The 17,630-nt window shown below is 44.0% G+C and overlaps 1 protein-coding gene across 2 annotated transcripts in view; it reads right to left on the reverse strand.

The window, feature by feature from the left end:
- Mitf (microphthalmia-associated transcription factor) overlaps positions 1-17,091 on the reverse strand; it is a 211,191-nt gene extending 194,100 nt beyond the window's left edge. Inside the window, exon 1 of one of the 2 annotated variants that reach the window (XM_013010547.1) lies at positions 16,832-17,010. In XM_013010547.1, the coding sequence (XP_012866001.1) occupies positions 16,832-16,935 (104 nt within the window). In that variant the 5' untranslated portion in view covers positions 16,936-17,010. Of the gene's footprint in view, positions 1-16,831 lie in introns of both variants that reach the window. The other variant, XM_013010548.1, reaches the window with a different exon arrangement.
- Between the last annotated feature and the right edge of the window lie 539 nt (positions 17,092-17,630).

Here is a 17,630-nt window from a genome sequence, read left to right on the forward strand (position 1 = left end):
CCCCCGCACCGACGTTGTAAAGCTCGTTTTGGACATGACAACTTGTACTTCTCATTGTTGCATCAGATCCACCTGTATACTTAAACAACTGGTTTTTCCCCATCTCCTCCACAAGTTATACTGACATCAAATATAGTGAAAGCAGGGGTTATACTGTGGGGGAGGGTGCACTTTCTTATTCTGTGTTGGTGACTCCACTATTAAAATAGCCCAGATGGACATCAGTGGCTCCTAGTACTCAGGAGGCTGAGATCTGAGGATCGTGGTTCAAAGCCAGCCAGGACAGGAAAGTATGAGACTCTTATCTCCCGCACCAAAGCCAGAAGTGGACCTGGGGTTCAAGTGGTAGAGCACCAGCCTTAAGCAAAAAAAGCTCAAGGATAGCACCCTGGCCCTGAGTTCAAGCCCCAGTACCAGCACACAAAAAAAAGAATTAACAAATAAATAACCATTACAACAGTAAGTAAATAAGTAAGTAAATACAGGATAAAATAGCCCAAAGCACAATGCTAAGGCAGTGTGCCCTAAGGAAAAAATGCAGGTGAGAAGCCAAGCATCCTTCAGACATGATCAGAGAACACTGCTATATGCATTAGTCAGTTGGCCAAAATGTTGCCCCCAGAGGCTCTTAGGAATTTATCTTGCATTTCTCTAGTACCCATGGCTCAGTATTGGCCAATCCAATGACTTGATAGAACACGGTTGCAGGAATTAATGAGCACTGTAGTTTACTACATCTCTTTGTCTAAGTCACTGTATGGAGGATGGGTTCCATGAGAACTGCGCACGTTAGCTTCAGGAATCCTCACAACGGTTCCAAGAAGAAACTTCCATTATTGAATAGTTTTATTTTACAAGTGAGAGAACTGAGATTCATTCGTTTAAAATGTTACAAAGTCTACAGCTAATGAGAGGAAAGGCTAAAGCCAGGTACCTATCATCCTAGTTATTCAGAAGGTAAAAATTTGGAGGATTAAGGCTCAAGGCCAGCCTCAGCCAATAGCTTTGTAGAGTGGTATTCTTTTGTCATCCCAGCTATGTAAAAGGATTAAATTGGGAGGACTTTAGTGCCAAGTCTTCCCTGGCAAAAAAGTTCATGAGTCCCCATCTGAACAGAAAAAAGTAGGATGTTTAGAATTCACCTGTCATCCCAGCTCTGACAGGAAGTCTAAAGAAGATAGCAGTCCAAACCAGCTCAAACAAAGAGTGAAACCCTATCTCAACAATAACAAGGACAAGAGGAGCTAGAAGTGTGGCTCAAGTGACAGAATACCTGCCTACCTGCACTCAGAGTGAGGCCCTGAGTTCAAATTCCAGTACCACCAGAAAAAAAAATCTTCTGGGAAGGTTGTTATATCAGAAAAATGCTTGTATCTTAAATGTTAATTTCTTAAACAACTATACCACTCAATCACCAAGGAAAAATCCCAAAGAGTGGAAAGTAAGAGATATCTTGAGGTTAGTAACATTATATGTTGTTGGGGACCAGTGACTCACACCTGTAATCCTAGATACACAAGAGACTGAGATCTGAGGATCCCAGGTTGATGCCAGGCCAGGGAGGAAAGAACATGCGACTCTTCTCTCCAACCAACCACCAAAAAGCTACAAAGTGGAACTGTGGCTGAAGTGGTAGTGCACTAGCCTTGAGAAATGAAGCAAAGGGACAGCACCCAGGTCATGATGTTGACATTGATAAGGATGACTGCTTACAGAGGCTGCTGTGTTAAACAGGTGAAGAAAAAGCAGGAAGTCAGCACAAACAAAGCCAAAGCAGGACAGTTAGGATTTGCGGGTACCTCTGCCAGGACACCAATGGCGCTGAGCTGCCACACTCCCCGAGCATTGCACAACCCCAATTAGTGCAGCTTATTATGCATCCTCCACCCAGCAATGCCCTGTCATTATGATGAAAGGAAACACGTTGATAAAGATGGTGCTGGCAACAAAAGCTAACGCCTTGCATGTAAATAACTTGTGCCATCCTTAAACACCACCCTCTGAGGAAGGCCGCCATTCCCCACTACATGCCCTCCTTCAACTCTCAAAGGTCTGCATGCAGATTATCCAACTGGGAGACACTGAAGCCTCCTCCTCTTCTTTGTACCCCCTTCCTTCTCAGCTGATTGTAGTGGAATCATTCCCTCCTCACGAAGGTGACAAGAATTAAACCTCCATTCCAAATCTACATTCGTCCAAGTCACTCCAAACCCATTCTAACTAAAGAAGGTAACCAGAATTAAGGGGCGAAGAGCCAGGCTCTGGATTGAGCACTCTGCCCACATTTCTTTTAACTCACATAGTGACCCTAATAACTCAGATCATATTATTACCCATTGCCCTTGGTTAAAAGAGAGAGCCCTAGAATAACTTGACCAAAGACACGACAGCTAACAGACGATCAAACTGGAAATTAAATTCAAATCTGTCTTAGTCCTTAGTCTTTGGCTGGCTAGAATTCTTAACCGTGGAGAACAGAAACAGACCAGGACTTTTTGTCTGGGGAAGGTCAGCAGACACCAAAAAAAATCAAAATACTTGAGTCTAAGTGAAGTAAACGGGGCAGATTGCATTTCTGATAAAAAAGGGAGTCTGGAAATTTTCTATAGGTTTTATTTGTCTGACACACCCTTGGCCTTGGCCCTGCTCTTCCCTTCCCTGTCTCTCCCTCACCACCAGAAACTCATTGAGATTCAGAACAAAGGGAAGGACGGCGAAGTCAGGACAGCCGTAAGTGGGAAGAAATGGATGCTGGCTGGTCCCAGTCACTCCGCCCCTCTGTTTTGGAAGCTCCCACACTCTACAAACTGTCTGGAATTTATTAAAGATGGGAAAACAGGCTGACAGTTGTATTTCAAATTTTATTCAGCAGAAGTTTTGTGAAAAACAATCTGGTCATGTGGACATGCCCCAAAACCACCATCACCCGATTTCTCAACCAAATCCTTCAGTCAAGTGACTTGCAGTCTGCCTTGCTTCACACTTTCACAGTCTGGATTAAACTGCCCTCCCCTCTGACATGGAGCTAAGGCTCCTCCAGGTAATAAAGGGAAGTTAACTTCAAGTCACTTGGATTTCTTAGTTATTTAACCAAAAGATTCCTTTTTGGCCTAAGTGTGGTTAATTTGAGTATCCTAACACCTGATAGGGCACAGCCCAAGCCAATGCATGAATTATATCCCACATCTCTGTAATAGTTCTTTGGGCAAAAATCACCTACTACTACTATCTCATGCAGTGGTTTTCAACGTGTCAGTAGCCCTGTGGTGAGGCTGCCCACAAACCCAACAGCATCTTGTTAAAAAGGCAGTGTCAGATCTTACTGAGACCTACTGAGTCACAAACTGCAGTGATGTATCACGGAAGACCTCTAGGGGGAGCTGATGCTCGCGAGGTTGAGAGCACTACAATGCTTTTACTATTACTCCTGTGCCTCCATATTGAATTATTCTTGTACTGCTACATAGGAATGAAACATTCCTGGACTACATCAACATACATTCAGCATTTTTACTAAATAATGGAGTATTGCTTGTACTATCAGGCCAGAGATAATCATGGGTCACTGATAATTACCTAATAGTTTAAGAAAAATAAAATTCTCCCTTTAAAAAAAGGGGGGGGGCTGGGAAGGTGGCTCAGTGGTAGAGTGCTTGCCTTGCATGCTCAAGGCCCTGGGTTCGATTCCTCAGCACCACATAAGAAAAAAGAAAAAAGCCGGAAGTGGCTCTGTGGCTCAAGTGGTAGAGCGCTAGCCTTGAGCTCAAGAGCTGAGGGACAGCGCCCAGGCCCAGAGTTCAGGCCCCATGACCGGACCCAAAAAAAAAAGGGGGGGGGGATTTATCAAAACAGACACAGTGGATCTAGCCTATAATCCTAGACATTTAGAAGGCAGAGGTCAGATGATCATGATTCCAGGATAGGCCAGGCAAATAAGTTCAGGAGATTCATCTCACTCAATGTCTGGGTACCGAGACACACACCTGTCTTCCCAAGTACAGGGGAAATACAATGACTTGGCATGGTGGCACAATCTCTTCATTCTTGGAAGCACAGGGAAACAGACTTGGCTGAGCTGGGTATAAAGGAAGACCCTAAATCAGTGTAAAATGGGGCTGGTGGTATGGCTCAAATGGTAGAGCATCTGCCTGGCAAGCACAAGGCCCTGAGTTCAATCCCCAATACCACAAAAAGTAACATATTATCAGATCTATACTAGTGATGTATTTGCCATGAAGTAACTCCTAGGGTTCACTTGGCCTAGGCAATGTGCAGCTCCTTGAAGCCAATCCGTGTCAAGGATATCTAGTCAGGCTTGTGTCTACCTCTCCACTGTTCAAGCCATGAAACCAAACCACAGAACTGAGCATTCGAAAGAAATTCTTTCCCCCCAAAAATTGCATGGAATAACATCAAATTCGAAAGCTTCTACACAGCAAAGGGAACAATTAAGATAGCTACCAGAACAGGAGGAAATCTTTGTCAATTACTCATCTAACAGATTCATGGCCAGAACATTAAAGAACTCAAAAATTAAGTATCAAAACAAGTGACCCAACCAATAAATGGGGAAATGAGCTGAACACTTCTCAAAAGAATACAAAATATCAATAAATACATCTTTAGTTATCAGGGAAACACAAATATCAAAACTACACTGAGATTCCACCCCACCCCAGTGAGAATGGCTATCATTTTTTTAAGCAAATGCTGACGAGGATGGAGGTAGGAATAATTCAGTCATTATTGAAACTTGGTATGGAAATTCCTCAAAAAAGCAAAAGTCCAACTAGTACATGACACAGCTATCCAACTCCTGAGCATATACCAGATGTAATCAAAATGAGCATACAATAAAGACACCTGCATAGCCATATTTAATATAACATTATTCATAACAGCCAAGACATATAATCAGCCTAGGTACCTACAAATGGGTAAATAAATATTCAGTCATTAAGAGAACAAGATCACATCATGTGTAGGAAAATGGATAGAACTAGAAATAAGCTAAATTCAGAAAAACACATATCACATGTTTTCTCTAATATGGGAAAATCTTAAAGTAGATTGAGGATCATTTGGGAAAAAATAGATCAAAAAGAAGAGGAGGGGATATATTTCAATAATCGGGGATATACATGATTGAAGTATATTAAATGCATAAGAGAAAATGGCATCATGAAATTAACATTTTGTACAATGAACATACACTAATAAAATTTTCAGATGGGGGGTGTAGTAATAAAACAAAAGTGAACACTTGATAGAAATGTGTAAGGAAAAGAAAGGGGACTGCCTGAAACCAGTTAGAAAGATATCAGTTAAACATATCCAAGAATGAGAAAGAGGAGGACATGAGAGAGAGAGAGAGAGAGAGAGCGCGAGAGAGAGCTACCCAAAGCCAAGAGAATGACATCTAGTATCACTGACACCCCAATAAAAATCCAATTAATTGTCCTTGCCATTCAGCTCCTGTTAAATTATGCACTTCAGTGACTTTGAAACTACAACCAAGAAAGTAACAAACTCACTTATTTCTTTTTCTTACTTTTTAAAAGCTTTTTATTGTTATTATAAAGGTGATGTACAGAGGGGTCACAGTTACATAAGTCAGGTAAAGAGTGCATTTCTTTTAGGACAGTGTCACCACTTCCCTTGCTCTCCCCCAGTTTTTCCCTCCTGTTCCCACCCAGAAGTTATATAGTTCATTTCAACAGTGTCTAGTGAGTATCACTGTTGTATTTATTCACGCTTTGTCCCTCCATTTCTGTGCCCCCTTCTTCCTCTAAAGGCAGATAAATGATCAAACAAGACAAAAAGAAATAAAAAAATAACAATGAAGAAAAACCCTTTCGTTTCCATTTTCTCTCATTTATTTCTGAATCAACAGAGGTTTGAAACTCCCATCTGTAATCAGTGTCATTAGAACTGCATTCCACGATCCCATCATTCAACATTTACTCACCTAGCATTTACCTAGATGAAAATATTATTAGTGGAATGACCAGGGGGAAATTACTATGCTACAATGATGCAAGGTATGGTTCCAAAAAGTCTACACTGTGTCTAGTACACTATGAGCCAGCGGCCAACCTCTTCCATTATTCGGCACGTGTCCTTCCTTGCAGCAATCGGCAAACTTGTATTTAGAATGCCACAAAGAATCACACCAGCAGCTTACACGTGTAGAAGTGGCTGCATTTAAGCTTCTAGGATCTCTTCCTTTAAAAAGAAATAGGTAGAACTTTCAGAAAACATACGATTGGTGTCATCCTCATCCCTTCAAAGGACCCCAATTGGCCAATAGTACTTTGTCATTAATTCATAGTTAGCCAAAAGCTAGGTGCAAAGGGTTACACTGGTCAAGGTGCCAACATCCCATATTTAGATGGGACTGCTCTGAACACTGAGAATACGAGAGAAACAATAAAACTGCTCACCTGCTGCCTGCAAGTGCTAAATATATGTGTACACACATACACACACATACACATGGTGTATTTGATAAAGAGACGGTGACTACTAGACTACTGACATAGCTTGTGTCTGTTCACTGATTCCGTTTTGGGAGTGCTGTCTCTGCCAGTTTGGAAGAGGAAGACATCGATGATGGAAGAGAAGCAATGGAGCCATGTCTCACCCAATCAGGCTTCACAAAAAAGTCATCCTTAATACATCCAGGTGCAAATGTGCTGAAGTCCATACAGCACCTCATCTGTCTTTCATTGTATCATTTCATATATAAACCCAGCCATTATACTAAATAAATCTTCTGTCTCATAGCTTCTTCGCATTGAGACAAGTTAAGCTTTGTCGAAGGAAAACATTCTACAAATTCAATGGTGTGTGGAGCACTTTGGGATGCCACCCTTGATCAGATGGGAAGGCGGAGTAAATGATTCAGCAATTTATCCCATTTGGGAGAAGGGGTAAGGGTGAAAAAGGTCACAACCACATAGGCTGTCCTGAAATTGCTCAACAAGCCACAATGTCTTCCAAAAAAGCAGGACTCTATCAATGCACTCTAGACCCAGTAAGTACATTTGGATCTAAAACATTTGCTCTTGAACGATTCAGGATCTTCCCCTTTCCAACTTCCTAGTCCATGGGTACAAGGATCCAAGAACACAATTGAAACTCGGATGCTCAAAAAAAAAAAAAAAAAAAAAACCCTTTCAAAGAGGTTGCCTTGGAAGTTAAGGCAGATTTGAGGGAGGGGGAAGAAACGTGTGTGGGAGGAGAGCTTCTTCTTTTCATTTCTCCATCAACGCTGACATCTTGCAGGAGTTAGACAGGAAGCATAAGCCAGGGCTGAGACACACAACTAGGAGTAGTCAGGAGTCTGTGGCTGGTGTGAACATTTTGTGAAATCAATCTTAGGCTTTGTTGGTGAAGCCTCCGTTACTTGGATCTTTCCTTTACCCCTCTCCCCAAAATAATTCAGCCACACACATACATACACACACACACCAAAAAAAAAAAAAATCCTAGGGTAAATTTGACCAGACATGAGCTCAGGTAGCCCAGGAACCAGGAAGGAAATAAGGGAACAAGAGTCAACAAGAAAATTCTAGAGGAAAGAAAAGGATGACAAAATAACAAGATGTGTCTCCACCTTTAGTTCAGTGTTGGTTTTAAAAAGACACAAATGAAATATCTGACCTGTTCAATAGCAGGCGGTTTTGGAGTTTTGTTTTGTTTTTTGCCAGTGCCAGGGCTTGAACTCAGGGACTGGACACTGTCCCTAAGCTTTTTTGCTCAAGGCTGGTGTTCTACCACTAGAGCTACAGCTCCATTTCTGGCTTTTTAATGGTTAATTACAGGTGAGAGTCTCATGGACTTTCCTGCCTGGGCTGGCTTCAAACTCGAATCCTCAGATCTCAGCTTCCTGAATAGCGAGGATTACAGGTCTGAGCCATGGGTGTCAGGCTTCGACATGAGGAAACCACTTAAAACCAATCTACACTTGTAGATTAATGTCTATGTTATATGCTCCATTATTCATTCACATTGTACGTTATGAACAATCTTCATGAACACCTAAGCATCAACCTAACGTTAGCCGCTTTATTGCCTTTGGTCTTCATAGAAGCCTTGCAAGGGAGTTATTTGCCCCATTTCACTGCAAAAGAAACTGAAGCTCAGAGATGTTGGTTAAGTTGTCCATAGTCACAGAGGTAACGTGTACCTTTATGTCAGCCATTCACGTCTTGTCTCAAAAACACCTCCTGTATGAAGTCCTTCTTGATCATCTCCTTTCTCAGTCCTGCTCTACTTATAATTCCTGCTTAGTTTCCATTCTTTGGTTCATTATTAACTTGGCAAGTCCCTCCGTCCAAGATGGAAGCACCATGCTAGCAGAAACCCTGCCTATCTGGTTTACATTGGCCTTCCCACAGACAGCTCAGAACTCCACACGCTCAAGGTACTTAATAAATAACTGGTGGAAGGAGGGAGGGAAAGAAGAAGAGAAGGACTAAGAAAAACAAATACTTCCAGGTCCTTTTGACCTCCAAGTTATGTTGCTTCTGCTTAATGGAGGAGAGGAGATTTTGAAGCCATTGGGAAAGGACAAGCGGGGGTCCTCACGAGGTAGAAGCCCCTCTTTCTCACCTTTACCCCCAGCTTCTCCCAAGTACCACCATCCCTCACCACCAACACAGATTCACCTTCCAGCCCAATGGACCGAAACCTACAAGACCCAGAATGCAGTGTCTAGAACGTGAGAAGCCCCCAGAAGCACTGGTAGAAGAAAAGAGACTCACCATCCTGAATCTAAGGATGGATATCTCATAAAAATACCCCAAAGGAGAGAAAGTTGATGCAAAGAAATTTAAAAAAAAAAAAACATGTTTAAGAAACAATCTGTTGCAGGGGTACTGGTGGCTCACATCTGTAATCCTAGCTACTAGGAGGCTGAGATCTGAGTGAGGATCACGGTTCAAAGCTAGCCCGGGCAGGAAAGTCTGTGAGACTCTTACCTCCAACTAACTACCAAAAAAGCTGGAAGTAGAGCTGTTGATCAAGTGAGAGAGCTCTGGCCTTGAGCAGAAAAACTCAGGGACAGTGCCCAAGCTCTGAGTACAAGCCCCACTTGTACAAAAAGGAAAAATAAGAAAGAAAAGACACAACCTGTATTGTCACAGGAGGAAGGGTTGAATTCAAGGTAGAAAGTAGAGAAAGAAAAGGTAGGTAAATACAGTCATAATATTCAATGTACATATATGAAATGGAACTAGGTAAATTGAGGGGCTGGGTAGGATTGGGCAAGATGGAGAATGACAGAAGGGGTGACATGATACACTGTATTGATAAGCTGATGCGGTGAATTAGAACTCCTTTGTACAACTACTTAATAAAAAAAAATTAGCCAGGTGCTAGTGCCTGTAGCCCGTTATCGTAGCTACTCAAGGAGCTGAGACCTGAAGGACTGAAGTTCAAAGCCAGCCCAGGCAGGAAAGTCTATGAGACTGATCTCTATTGAACCACCAGAAAACTGGAAGTGCACTGTGACTCAAAGTGGTAGGTAGAGTCTAGCCTTGGGGGAAAACAGTCAGGGACAGCACCCAGCCCCTGAGTTCCAGCTCCACAACTGAAAGAAAAAAAAAAAAACTTTTTTAATAAAAATTTCAAAACCAACCTGGGGAAATGGGCTTTCCTGGCCTTCTGGAATGCCTGGCAACAAAAGAGAGTGGGGAAATTTCAACAGAGATCCCAGACTGCCTTACAGGTCTTTTTGCCCTCATCTCTCTCCACAGAGACACAGACTTCATGCCCTGAGATAGACCTTTCTTCTCATTGCGCAATGTTGACTACACTCCACACAGTCATAAACTGAAAATGTATCTTTATAATATCAAAGACTTGAATTACTGCACTTAATATCTCTGTCTTGCCTTATTTTCTCCAAATAATGAACACTTGGGAGTGCAGTCAAACATATTTTTATAATTTACTCTGGCTAAACAAATCTAGCAATAAAGCACATTTCATACTTAACATCCTCTCACAAACACACAAACACACACATACACAAACACACACACACAAGTGAAATCGCTTGTTGTCCTTGAAAAATGACAAAAAAAAGTACACAAGGATTTTTTTTCCTATTATTTATCCTAATACTGCCAGTTCTGAAACAAAGCAGTTGGAGAGAGAAATTTAGTAACTTTGATTTGTCCCAAGATACATTTTTTTACACTGAGGTCCTATTCCTGACAGTAAGCACATGTGACCTGTTCTAAAAAAAGGATATTTTCCACTTCTTGCACAACTGGAGCAGATATAAACATCAGCCTGTACAAACTGCACTGCAGAACTCAAAGGGAATTAAACATCCACACACTTAAAGAAATTCTATAAATAGCAGTACTCAGGCAAAGGAAATCTCCAATAACACCCAAAACCAACACTTAGAATCCCACTCTAATCAAGAGTTCCATCTAATCATCCCACAAAACTAATCTGCATAATAAGATCTGAACATCTGCCAGGTTCAGGCACCTCAGTCTTGTGTCATTTGCCTTAAATATATGACTCTATACATGCTTTAATTCTTGTTGGAGAGTAGAAAAGAACTGTGATTACAGTAAAATTCTACCAGGAGAGAACTGTATCACTTACCAAAAGTACTAGGTGCCATACAAAGCAGATTTACAGTTTGCCCCAGTTTTAAAACAGGTGCCAGCCCCACAAGCATGAATTCAACTGATACTGTTTCACAGGTAAAGAAGTTGAGACTCAACAACCATGAATACAGATGAAGCAGCTAATGCAAAGCCATGACCACAACGCTTCAATATGACTCCCTCCACCCCTGCCCACTGTAGGCCGTCTCTCTGCTACCACTTCTGTGGTTAGACGCCCTCCAAGGCATATGCATTTACTCTATGAAGAACAGGCTTGAGCAGAGCACCAGTAGCTCACACCTATAATCCAAGCTACTCAGGAGGCTGAGATCTGAGGATTGCAATTCCAAAGCCCGCCAGGGCAGGAAATGCCAGGAGACTCTTAACTCCAGTTAACTACCAAAAAGCCAGAAGTGGAGCTGTGGCTGAAGCAGTAGAGCACTGGCCTTGAGAAAAAAGTTCAGAGACAGTGCCCAGACCCTCAGTTCAAGCCCAAAGACAGACACAAAACCAAAACCAAAAACAAAAGCACAAGCTTGAGTATTGCTTCACCCTGAAAGTCCAACTCAAGTATCACTATTCATCCCCAAAATGGTCCCCAGTTCTCCTTCTTCCACTAAGTTCCCATTACTGATCAACACCTACCCAAAAACACTGAACACTAGCTGAACCCATGTGCTCTTCCCTTGACCCTACTGAAAGGTTCTGGACAAGGAGCAGAGTGGAGTACAGTCATGTAAATTGCCTTTCATGTGGCATATGGACTAGGTGACAAGAGCATAAACCACCTCAGTTTAAACAGGTCCCATGTAGTACTTAGTATGCCTCAGTTTCCTTTTTTGTAAAATAAAGATAAAAATACAGATGTTGGGCTGGGAAGGTGGCTCAGTGGTAGAGCGCTTGTCTTGCATGCTCAAGGCCCTGGGTTCGATTCCTCAGCACCACATAAGCAAAAAGAAAAAAGCCAGAAGTGGAGCTGTGGCTCAAGTGGTAGAGCACTAGCCTTGAGCTGAAGAGCTGAGGGACAGCACCCAGGCCCAGAGTTCAGGCCCCACGACCGGACCCAAAAAAATAAATAAATAAAAATTTAAAAAAATACAGATGTCCACAGCCAACAAGAGAATTTACTGAGTTAATACAAATAAAAAATGCAGAATAAAGCCTAGCATGGAGAAAGCACTAGATAAGTGTTACCTATTTTTACAAGAATGATTAATACCATTACTGCTTTTATCCTATTAACACTCTATTCACAAAGATTTCTGTAACTAAAAGAACTTAGAAATGGTGGCTGGCACCTAGTTCATATTAAATAAGTATCAGTATCATGATTGGCATTAATTTGCCATGTACGAGGACACAAAATTACATGCTAAATAGGAGAATTTGTATGCTTGTGCTGTTACACTCAACATGAAAAAACTGTTATAAATTGGGTCAAAATTATGAAATGTAAAAAATAATAATTCTGTGAACACTTCATTACAAGCAAAGAAGGAATTTATTAATATTGAGAGAAATTTATTGCATAACACTTGCCTTCGAGAACCTAGACATAGTCAACCAAGTATAAACACATTCCAGAATGTAAGAGTTCACTGCTAAGTAATAAAGAAAATAACAAGAACCACATCTACTAACATTTTCTGAGCACTTACTACATGCCAGGTACCACCCTAATCATTTCTCAAAGTCAGTGTTAAACTTTATGTTCTTAAGACACCCAGGAAGACAGCTTCCATTTACCAGATGAGAACACTAAATGTAGAGGTCAGCCTGTCTACCCAAGGTCATCCAGCTGATTCCAAAACAAGACTTTACTCTTGATGCTAATAACTCCTTGTAGATTGAACAGAACAGAGGAGGGGAAAGTCAAGAAGACTTCCAGAAATGAGAGAAAGAAAAACAAAGAGAGAGCTTGATAATCTGTTTTGCCAATAATAGATCAGCATTTCACCCAAAAAAGGGTATTTTTAATATGAAGGCAGAAAGGAAAATCACAGTACTCATTACCTTACTCAGGTAACTGTAATCCCTCTGTACTGTATCTTTACAATAAAAAAGTATATTTTAAAAAAGAGAAAGGAAAATTACAGCACAAATCCAAGAAATAATAGTGACCTTGTAACCACATGTGTGTGTGCATGGGTATGACATGTCTTTCTCGTTTCACCACATGCTAGTATGAATCAATATTTTTGGCCACCGTTGCATCCAGTCTCTCCATGATTAACTTAATACTTACTTTTGCATTCTTATTTCAGATTTACAGGAAGTTTAATAAGAGCTGTCTACAAGGGTAATAAAAATATAAAAAGAAAATGGAATTCAAATAAGCCAGTCCTGAACTCTGCTAAGGAAAAGATAACTACAGGGCCATAGAATTTTGAAGAGGAAACCAAACAAAGGAACCATGAGCTACCATGTTCTAAGATGTTGTTTTTCCATCCAAAAAGACCTACAGAGTTCTCTTGCTCCTAGGAGCTCACTGAACAAACCTACATTTGTTTCTCTGACATGACTATGCTAGTGTTTGAATTTGGGGCTCACTCTGATATTCTCCTCCACCCACTTTTCAGAACTCATTCTCAGGAGAACACACAGAGGTTTCAAAAACCTTGTTAGAGGACTGAAAATACAACCAATTCACAACTAATTCTTCATTAGAATCTTTTCTAGCACACACAACTTCATCAGTTAATATGAATGAAATGAGGTTCACACAATATACATCCAGCAACTTCTCATTTCTAAAGTCAAGGAGGATTAAGAATTTAACTGTGCCTCTTCTTATGAAATGCTTCAATAGCTGAACCCCACTGAAGCACATATAAATCCCTCTTTGGAAAAAACTTGGTGGACACCTATTATAAAAAGAACCCAATGTTGAATGCAAAAAAAAAATGAAAATCCAACAAAAAATACTTGTTGCAGATGCAAGTTTAGCCCAGTGGGGATGATTCTGCCCAGTTCATGGCATGTGACAATATCTGGAGACATTTTGGGTTGTCACATATGACAAAGGCAGTACGGGCCCCTAGAAAGAAGAGGCTAAGGTTACTACTAAACGTCCTACAATACACTAGACAGTCACCTATACAACAGAGAATCACCTGGACCAAAATGTTAAAGGTACAGAGGCTGAGTAACTGTTCTTAGGTATGGGATCCCAGAGTTCACAAGAAATGCAGTAGAATCCCTTTTCCCTTTCTCCTTACAGTCTGGTGTGGAGACACACACAACCAATAAAATGGATTAGTCTAATAGGTTATGAGTGTTACCAGAAAAGGCACAGCTGGGTAAGACCAAGAATGCAGAGGAATAGCAACTGTGACCACACGGATTAGAGAAGGTTCACACTACTAGTGTGGTAGGAATCATGGGAACAACATTCATAGGAATACTGGCAGCTAGGGGTACAGAGGGTGGCTGTCTAGGCAAAAGACAGTCTAAGAAGCTGCAAGTGCTTTATACAAAGATCCATGAAGTGAAGGAGCCTGGGGAATTTCAGGAACATGAGGAAACTAATACTGGCTGAAGCACTGGGGGCTTCCAGGCACACAGCAACGATAAAGGTCAAGGCTGACAGGTAGTATGACTACCTAGGCTGCCTACCAAGTGATGCATTATTGTGGGAGCTGTCCTGTGTGCTGTAGAAGGGACGGCAGCGTCCTTGGCATCTACCGAATGGAGGTCAATAATAATCCCTGTCCATTGTGATCATCTTAAGTGTCTCCAGAGGTTGCCAAGTGATTCCTGGGTAACAGAATCAAGTCACTTTCTGGTTGAAAAAAAAAATCACAGCAACATTTCAGCTTCCAAATTAAAAATCTAGTAAAACTGGATGAGGACAGTAGGCAGTCCAGCTAAGAGCCAACTGCAGTAACGCAGGTAAGGGCCGATAGTGGTTTGGCTCAGAGCAGAAAGAGGAGTTGGCAAGAAACGGCCCACTCCAAGGAGAATACAATGGATAGTTATCAGCTGCTGTGGCAGCAATGTTAACCTTTGAATTACAAAACTTTTTTTAAAAAACTAGGACATATAAGGAATGAAGTGCTGTAGCAAAGACTTCAGACAAAAAGCAACAAGAAGGCCCTGAGCAACGTGTAGCCCAACAGATTGTCACACAACAGATGTCAATGACAATACCTTAGACAACTGTGGGAAACAGTATAGGGAAATGTTGCCAGCTCCATCTATTATTCACAGATTTTATTTAACTGGTTTATTTCAAAGAGCATGTGTCTGCTCCACATACAAAATTTACAACTTTTTTTTTAATTTAGCCTGCCTTCTCCATGCTGGTTTTACCCCTGCACCTGCTTCAAGAGCCAACGTGTGAAGCCATCTCTTCCCACATACCCACATTTTTTTTTCCTTACACGTGCTCACTAGCAAGCTGCTGAGGATGTGTGCCCTTGTAAGTCAATTTTGCTGACTCTGTAAAAAGAACAAGCCCAAATCCTTCACCCTGAGTGTGGTGGCACTCAGCTGGCTTTTTCCAGATGGCATTTTCCTCACTCCCTCAAACTCATTTAATGTTATGTATCAGCTACCATCAAAAATGTTCCAAACAGTCCGGTTAATTCATTTCTTTCAGGACCACACACACACACACACACACACACACATACACATTCTGGCCATGTAAGCATTTGCTTATAGAGGCAAAAGCAGAGACTGCTCAGTAAAACACTGGTCCCTTCAGCCGAATACACATAAAGCCCCAATGAGCATAACCAACAATACCCCCTTACACAATATTACTCAAAATCCCCAGCCCCCAACACACAATCTATGCTCCCTCACAGAGTAGCTATTATGAGGAGAAACCACCAACTAAAGCTGGCTTCATGCATCTAATTGCCTGAGTTTTCCCTCCTATCTGTCTATATGACAGCCAGGGAAGGTCTGCTCTTCCTCAGACTTTCATCCCCAACTTGGGCTCAAAGTCCTGCCTCGGTGCAGAGGGAAACAAACCTAGATCCACTTTTCATCAGACCTTCTTTCTCTCCAGAAGCAAAGATTCCTGACCCCAGTGTCCGTCTTCATTTCCCCTGGTTTCTGGACCAGCTTCCCTTCTGCCAGTGGGTCCCCCCCCCCTACCCAGACCCTAAGTCACAGCTAGGCCAGGGCAGGAAGGTTACTCCACTGATCAACTTCTAGTCACAGCCATATCTTATCTCACAACTTGAGGAGATGGAAATAAACCCTCTTTTATCTCAGTCTCCACGGACCATCTCCCTCTTGGTAAACACAGAAAATGAGAAGTTCGGGGGGGGGGGTCCCAGAGTGGCCAGTGGATGGCCAGAAAGGAAAGCATGCACCCCATTCTCCCAGACAAGCGGGAACAGAGGTAGCCAAGAAGCGTGGCCCAAAGGAAGTGGGCACCGCTGGGAAGGGGGGGGGGGCGCCACGTTTGGAGGGTGCCTTCAGTCCACTCCTAAAGTTTGTGAAATGTTCGTGAATTAAACACGTGTCACTGCCAAGCAGTGAGCATGCCCAACAATCCTCTCTGGTCCAAAGCTTCTCCCCCTCCCCAGCCCCCCCAATCTCCGCATAGAAGGCATCGGACTCCCGTCCAGGGCGCTTCACCCGGGCAAGGAGACACGCCCCCCGCGTCCCCCGCCCCTCCCGCGCTCCCACGTGTGGTCCAGCAGGTGAGAGGCGGGGCGCGGGGAAACTTCCTTCACCTGGAGTCCTTCCCAACGGGGCTGCAAAGCAGGAGACTCCTGGAGAGCTCAGAGGCTCCTCAACCCCCCACCCGCCCACCCACCCACCCCAGGTCCCCTTCTCCGAGCGCTCAGCCTGCGGGAGGGGGGGGGGGTGTGAGGGGAGGGTCCCCAGGAAAAGGGGTTCAGTAGAAACCGTACCCTCCCTCGGCCCGCCTGGCCAGGCGTTCGGTCCGGGTTCTCCTCTTTCTCCGCGTCCTCCCCCCCCACCCCCCCCACCCCGCGCACCTGGACCCGGGTCGCTCCCCAGCCCCCACCCGCCCGCAGCAGCTGGCATGGCCACGGTCTCCCCCGCACCCCGGCGCCCCCGAAGCGCGCTCCGTCCCGCGGGGCCCCCACCGGACGGGGGGCCGGCCGCCTGCGCCCCGAGGCAAGGGCACGGGGTCCTTGTCCCAGAACTCGGGAGGGGGGCTCTGCGGGCCCCCCCGGCCCCCCGCCGCGCCCCCTCCGGCTGTCACCGCTCACCTGCTCTTCAGAGGCTGACTTTTGAGTTCGTAATAGGTTTTGGGCTCTTCGTGAAACTCCTCCCCGACTTCGAAATCCGGCACGATCCCCGACTCCGACTGCATGGCTCCCTTCTCGCCCGCCTCCCACCGCCGGAAAGTGAGAAAGAGAGCCCGGGGGACGACAGGGAAGGTGCTGGGGGTCTGAGTCCTCCTCCCCCACGTCCCCCCAAAAAAGACGTGTGCCCCGCGCAGTGCCCGGCTCAGCCCCGCTCACTCGCGCGGCTGCAGCCCGCCCCGGCGCGGCGAGTTTACACTCGCACCCCGGCGGGAGGGGCCGGAGGCCCAGTGTTGACTGGGATTTGTAGTTCATCCTACGCGAGGGCACCCGGGAGCCTGAGGGAAGCCACTGGCCTTAGAAAACTACCACTCCCAGAAGTCCGTGCGCGGGGCTGAGGCAACGTGGTGGACACCGCTAGTGCAACTCCTGTTTGGATTCATTGTCAATGTCAGCAGCTCCTCTCTCTCGCCTCTCCCACTCGCCTCAAGGGTACAGACCCTGATATTTAATATTAATCAGAAGGGACTCAGCCTGCCGGCCTACTGTCACTCCTTCCTGGGCACGCCGAGCTCCTGGTTTTAAAAATAAAATACTAAAGGGCATTGGCACGGGAAAGTTTCAGCCCTGGAGCCTGCCTTCCGATAAAAGGACTTCCCATTCAGCCCTCGCGCTGCCCGGGCTGCTGCGAGCCTTCACCCGCCTGTCCTCCAAGTGGAGCCGAGGGGGGGGGGGGGGAACCATGCACTTCGCTTCCTAACGA

This window comes from Dipodomys ordii, unplaced genomic scaffold (genome assembly GCF_000151885.1).
Source record: "Dipodomys ordii isolate 6190 unplaced genomic scaffold, Dord_2.0 Scaffold12, whole genome shotgun sequence".
Classification (NCBI taxonomy): Eukaryota; Metazoa; Chordata; class Mammalia; order Rodentia; family Heteromyidae; genus Dipodomys; species Dipodomys ordii.